General features: G+C 35.2%; 1 protein-coding gene across 3 annotated transcripts; it reads left to right on the forward strand.

The window, feature by feature from the left end:
- The first annotated feature begins 2,840 nt into the window (after positions 1-2,840).
- On the forward strand, positions 2,841-6,388 carry LOC122014378 (delta-1-pyrroline-5-carboxylate synthase 1-like). 3 transcript variants are annotated; one of them, XR_006120656.1, is made up of 4 exons: positions 2,841-3,407; positions 4,482-4,547; positions 4,624-4,699; positions 6,093-6,388. XR_006120656.1 is itself a non-coding variant. In XM_042570597.1 (4 exons), the coding sequence occupies exons 1-4, from the start codon at positions 3,960-3,962 to the stop codon at positions 6,152-6,154; spliced, it is 258 nt and encodes an 85-aa protein (XP_042426531.1). In that variant the 5' UTR covers positions 2,841-3,959; the 3' UTR covers positions 6,155-6,388. The 3 variants fall into 3 exon arrangements, 1 of the variants encoding a protein (XP_042426531.1); XR_006120657.1 differs by having other exon boundaries at positions 2,841-3,375; XM_042570597.1 differs by having other exon boundaries at positions 2,841-4,013.
- The last annotated feature ends 220 nt before the right edge of the window (positions 6,389-6,608 follow it).

Raw genomic sequence — 6,608 nt, forward strand, 5'->3', positions numbered from 1 at the left:
TGGATTGAACCTCTAACTTTGGCCTCATATGGAAAGTGAACCAAAAGATATTCCATGAAATAAAAAAATGATGGTGGAAAAATCCTTTCTAAATTACACGTAATGATTATAATGTCTCTCTAATGTCTCCACATGTGAATGTCTCAAAACTATTGAGTAAATATCATGAAGGAAAATATTTAACTCTGTAAGGACACCCCATATAAAATTTGATAAAAGTTCCTTAAAATCAATTGGAATGACCCCTTCCATGAATATATGGTAATCATGATTTTTTTAAACCAATCAATTTTCATTCTTTCAAATTGACACATCTACCAAGATTATAGATATAATCATATGGAAAACTTAATGATTTCATCCATTCACAAATAACATGTCTTTGATTTTTATTCAATATATAAACTGCCTTTGACTTTGGTCCCCTACTACTTTCATCGACATCAAGAATGAGTCTTTTACAAAAGAGTCGCATATCTTTTCTTAAATTCATATTATCTTTTATTTTTCCGATGATATCCATTATTATATTTATCATATTATCAAAGACATTCTTCTCAATATGCATTACATTAAGATTATGATGAATCAAATGACTCTTTCAATACAGTAAATCCCAAAATATACTCTGTTTAGTCCATTTATGTATACTTCTATATTCATTTATTGTATCATGTGGCTCTTCAATAACAAATGAAAAGTTAACCACTCTGTATTGGTGCTGAAAGCACCAAATAATCATACCTAATTTTGATATTAGCAATGAGTTTAAAGTTAAGCGTGTTATAATCTAATAAGGCTGACTAAGTGTGTAAGTAGTTGACTGAATACTAGGCAAGGTAAAAGTACTTATGGACACTAGACAAAGGGAAAGTTTTAGTTGTGGCTAGGCAAGGAACTCCTAGTCTGTGGAACTTGACAAAGAAGTCCTAGTCGAGGGGTCTGGGCAGAAGACGTGGTAGATTGAGGATGTCGAGCAGAAGTCCTAGGGATCGAGAACACTAGGCGGAAAGCTCTGGGGGTTGAGGAAACCAGATAGAAGTCTAGAAGGGTTGAGGACTGGATGTTTTGAAGGAAGTCATGAAGATTAAAATCGCATGCTGAGCAAAAGTCCAAATATGTCTGGAGGAGGACCGGATGTTTAGCAAACAAGTAATCTCTTCTAAGAGAAGTGGAAGAGGATGGGTTCCCTAAGAAGGAATAGTAGAGGTTGGTTTGACCTAGGATTTCACTAGAAACCCAAAAGTTAAGACTAGATAGTCCAAAGATTGTTAAACTATTTCATGTTTAATATTATATACTTATTGTGCTAACTCTGCGATACAAGTATAAGTTTTCTAGACCAAGGTGATCTAGGTTCCTAGAAGGGATCTAGGCACCTGGGACAGGATAAAGCCTCGAGCGATGAAGTTTCATCCCATCAATGCCACGTCAGCACTTGAGGCGTCTGGAAGGGATTCAGACACCTGGATGTGGATAACCTACGATGTAAGTAGATCGGATGGGCTTCGATTGAGGTGAATGGAAGGGATCCAACCACATGGAAAGGCATATAAAAGAGGGGTCAACCAAAACCTAATATACGCTATTCTCTACAATATTCATACTCATGTGCTTCTCTAAAGCCTTCATTACGACACCAAAACACTGCTCCAACAACCAATGCTCAAGCTACTATCTTAATATGTTGTCGATATAAATTTCAATTGTTTCATTTCTTTTGTACTCAATTTTTGTAATTCTGTAAACTCTTAGTAGATTTCCCAATGAAGGCACTTAGTGAGTGCAGATCTTAGACTAACAGTGTCGGGCTGTGAACCAAGTAAAAATAAAGTTGTTAGCATTGTGTTTTTTATTTACGTTTCACACTCTCAAGTTTCTTCAAAAAAGTGAAAAGTGAGGCACACTATTCACCCCCTCTAGAGCTCATCTTCCATCCTACACTCTGTACAAATCTGTTCACATGTTAATCTCAATAATGAAAGTGTTCTTGCAATTCTATTCTTAGTTAATTAATTTTTATTTCTTCTAAAATTATGATTTTGCAGTAAAAATTATCTATGACAATCCAAATAACTCGGCTTCTTCCTATATTTCAATCTGATTGACATCCTAAGATCCCAGCGATACTCCATTCTGATAGCATGTCATAAGTCGAAAAGTCATTTATGGTCTAAAAAAGAGCAGCCTTCATTACAAATATCTGATTAGTATGAATATCATATTTAGGAAAACCTTCATTCTATAGTTGTTTTAGCTTTGCAATCTGTGGTTGCATATAAACATCTATTAACTTCTTTAGATTTTATGGGACATGCATAACCAATGTTAAAAATATATATGGTGTTTTTATGTACATTCCAGGTTGAAGATTATGCAGCGTTAAGATAGTTGGCCAACTAGAATAATTTCTTCCTGATTTTTCAAATGGAGTAAATCCATCATCACATAGACCTAACCTAATATTTTTAGTCTCCTTCGTAAATTTAGGATATCACTACAAGAAATTTAGAATTCAACCACACTCAATAGACAACAATTTTTTGAAAAACCGTTATTTTTTTCTATTTAATAATGGATTTATTAAAAACTGTTGTTAGCCATTTGTTTTTAAAAAAGACAACGATTTTTTAAAAATCGTTATCTTATGTATGTTAAAGATAACTATTTTTTAAAATTATTATCTATAAACTTATTTTTTGAATATACCACAACAGTTTTAAGCAACAATTGTCTATTAACATGGTTTACATGATAATACATAATGATTTTATTAAACTATTATCTATGTCCTATGTTTTTTGCTCTATTAAACTGTTATTTGCATTAATAAACAGATCTAAAAGTCTCTAGCTGTCCATTCAAAAGATGGGAGAGGTATAGGAGCATGGCCAATCACGTTTTCTTCTTCTTTTCATCGCCCGATGCCACCACCCTTCCACCCCTTCTTCCTTCATCGGCCGACGACTACCATCTCCACCGTCACAACCACTAGCCGGTCTCCTCATCCCAATGGCACTCTCAACCGATTGGAAGAGGTTCTCTCCACCGAATACATCATGGGTGGCCCTCTTCTCCGATCGGATCTAAGACGATAGGAGGGACCCAATGGCCCTGCGCCCCTGCCAGATCTCATTTCATCTTCACGTTTGTCGCCAGTCATTTCTGTTGGAGGACATAGATTCGAGTCTTCTTCACATAGCCACCACCAAAGTTTTCTCCCAGATTCGGGAGACATCTCCTCCATTCCACAACCCTCTCCCAATTGGGAGATGAGTCACCACCATCATCTCATCTCCATCCTTCCTTCCTAGCTCCAGCACAGGCCCTTACAAGTTCCAGATAGCAGATTCATCTCACGCATCCATCCGGATCGTAACATCTCTTATTCGACAAGTTTTGATTTGGTTGTTCATTGTGTTGCTTTGTTTCATTAGGTTGTTGGTTGATCTCCATATTTGATTGATTGTAGTAGATCCAATGTTTCTTGCCTAAGATGTCATGTATTAAGTTTGAATCGTTTGACGCTTGCCAAGTGTTCGATAAATTTCGCCAAACACTACTTGAAGTTGATTTGATCTGGATACTTTGATGAGTTGATCACTTGAATGAATTCATGTTTGAATGTGTGTACTTGATTTGGTTCCCATGATTAGGATTTCATGTAGTGAGTTTTAATTGGATGATGTTTTCAAGATGTTCGATGGAATGTTTTCCTTAAGTAATTAGACTTTAGTTTGGTAATTCCTTTAGTTAGTTGTTTGCATTGCTTGTTAGTGTTAAATCCATTATGCTTGTGCCCTTTCTTTGAATGCAATTAGGATAAATTATGTTTGGTTACATTACATGCTATAGGTTTGTTGCTTCGATTTAAATCTATGTCGCTGCTTTTATTGCACTATATTGATTATTTTTTGACTCAATAGATAGTGGCATTAGTAATTCGAAGTGGGAATGGTATGCTTCTGAAAGGAGGAAAACAAGCTAGGTGTTCAAACATAATTCTTCATAAGGTTTTAATTAATTTCATATATTCATATAAATATTGTTGCCTGTCTCTCTACCCTGCCTTTAAAAATATAATAAAGATTTATATTGTTTTAGGTAATTATTGTAGCCATTCCTGATACGGTTGGTGAAAAACTTATCGTGTTTATGAATTCAAAATAGTATATTCTAGATTTTCTTAAGGAGAGGATAAAAATTTGACGATGAATATACTTTAAAAGCTATCAACACTTAGATTGGTATTCTATGCACCAGTTTGATAATGTAATAGATATTGTGATTCCAAGAGGAAACAATAGACTTGTTTCTCAGATAAAAAGCTCCACGAAAATTCCTATTCTTGGTACAAGTCTGTGCGTGTATTTTTGTTACTCTTTTTACCTTGTAACTAAGAAATAGAGATTCATGTCATATGATTTATTATATTGTATATATATGGAATTTACCATGTTTATGTTGATAAATTTGTGAAGATGGAAATGGCGAGGCACATCATAGTGGTCTCAAAGCTGGATTATCTAGCTACCTATAATGCAATGGTAATTCATGTTTATTTTATTTTTTTTACCAATACTACAAGTACATTATCACTAATTACACGTTTCTTTTCTTTAGGAAACACTTCTCATTCACCATGATTTATCAAACAACCACAGTTTTGAGGAGCTTGTTCTAGAACTTAAACATGAAGGTACTTTATTTTTTCACCGAACTACCCTATTAAATCAAAACCATTTTATCTAATTGTAGGATTATTATATTTATATTTTAGGTAGTACTGGTGAAATGAGTTGATTGATGTTGTTATGAATTATTATATGTATATTTTTTCACTTACATTGTATGTTTTACATTAAGGAAGTTTTGAGAGATATATTGATTGTATTTGCAAATTTGAACATTAGAATAATATATGTGTAAGGGATTAATGAACTTAGCAAGGAATGAATAAAACATGGTAATATAGGTTTCTTGCTTTATATTTTTTTCAACTTTTCTACAAAAATAAACACACTTAAGTACCTTGAAAATATTTGTGTAGCTTGCTCGGTATTTATATAATTCCCCGGTTCTGAGATTCTGGTTAAGTATGGCTTAAAAAGGTTAGATGGTACTATCCATATCATCAAGGTGCATCTTCCTTTTCGGAAGCCTAAATTTAAGAACTCCAAAGTTAAGCGTGCTTGACTTGGAGAAATCTGAGAATGAGTGACCTCCTGAGAAATTTACCAGGGTGCATATGAGTGAGGACAAAGCACGTTGAAAGGACCTTCGGTGGTCTGTGGAGCTAGTTGTCAACCCGATGAGCAATTCTGGTGGCGTTCCTGGTTCGGTCCGGGTGGGGCCTGCCCGAGTCGGAGCGTTACAGATGGTATCAGAGTGACCTTACGACCGTGAGTGCGCCTGTGGCAGGAGCATCTAGGGCACCACCTAGCGAGGGAGATTCTGGGATTTGTCTGTGGTGTGATTTGTGGTTACACAAAAGATGATACTATCCATATCACTAAGGTGCACCTTCCTTTTCGGAAATCGAAACTTAAGAACTCCAAAGTTAAGCGTGCTTGGCTTGGAGAAATCTGAGGATGGGTGACTTCTTGGGAAGTTTTCCAGGGTACATGTGAGTGAGGACAAAGCATACTGAAAGGACCTTCGGTGGTCTGTGGAGCTAGTCGTCAACCCTATGGGCAATTCTGGTGGCGTTCCCGGTTCGGTCCGGGTGGGGCCCGCCCGTGCCGGGGCGTTACAATTTATATTTCCATCAACCCATTTGATATGTCTAGGTGCATTTTCTAGGCTAGTGTTGCTACATACATTTTATATGAAGTTTATGTTTCTTTTATTAAGGGACTTTATGTTGTTGCTACTTAGATTTTCTAAAGTAGTAGTCCTTTATTGATGGTTGTAGTTATTAAATTTAGAATCTTATTTATGGTTTTGCACTTTTCATGCAATGTGTTGAAACTAAAGAGGGGCTGAAATAAATTTGTGAAAACTTAAGAGGTTACACTAGCAATACTTTATATCAATCTGTTAGGTATACAATTATGATTTCTAATTTGTAATATATATTTTTATTTGAGCAGGAGTCCTCAAGGGTACTGGGAATAACATCAGAAAGCCAAAAAAATATACTTCAGCAGGTTAAGGAGCAATGAGAGCTACAATGGTGCCTTTTCATTGATATTTAAGCAGAAAAATCTCATGCTGTTGTGTTGCTCTACCTTTGTTTTATTAGTGTCGTTACTTGTTATTATGTTGATTGCTTATAATTTTTTTTAGAATACTATAAATATTATTTTCAAACGTTGACAAATTATATATTAATTTTTTTTTGAATTTGTATTTTAAATGATTTATAATACTAGAAAATTTTATATTATTTTTTTTGTTTTTATATGAAAAAAGATAATGATTTTTCACGGTTGTCTTTGCCTTCAAAGATAATGATTTTTAACTGTTGATCTGGTGGTAAGGTAGGGTCAGTCCGACAGGAGTTCAAAGTAGTCAACGTCCTAGGCAGGTGTCCGATCGGGCGAACTATCTTCCCGATTAGCAGGAAGGGTAGCCGGTCCGACACTTTGACAGCTCGGTCAGACATC

The sequence above is a fragment of the Zingiber officinale genome, chromosome 8B (genome assembly GCF_018446385.1).
Source record: "Zingiber officinale cultivar Zhangliang chromosome 8B, Zo_v1.1, whole genome shotgun sequence".
Lineage (NCBI taxonomy): Eukaryota > Viridiplantae > Streptophyta > Magnoliopsida > Zingiberales > Zingiberaceae > Zingiber > Zingiber officinale.

What these genes read in the sequence shown, in the direction of transcription:
- LOC122014378 (XM_042570597.1), top strand. Translation starts at nt 3,960, where the DNA reads ATGCTTCTGAAAGGAGGAAAACAAGCTAGGTGTTCAAACATAATTCTT. An exon ending in CAAACATAATTCTTCATAAG is followed by an intron (nt 4,014 to 4,481) that starts GTTTTAATTAAT and finishes AAATTTGTGAAG; the next exon opens with ATGGAAATGGCGAGGCACAT. An exon ending in TCTAGAACTTAAACATGAAG is followed by an intron (nt 4,700 to 6,092) that starts GTACTTTATTTT and finishes TTATTTGAGCAG; the next exon opens with GAGTCCTCAAGGGTACTGGG.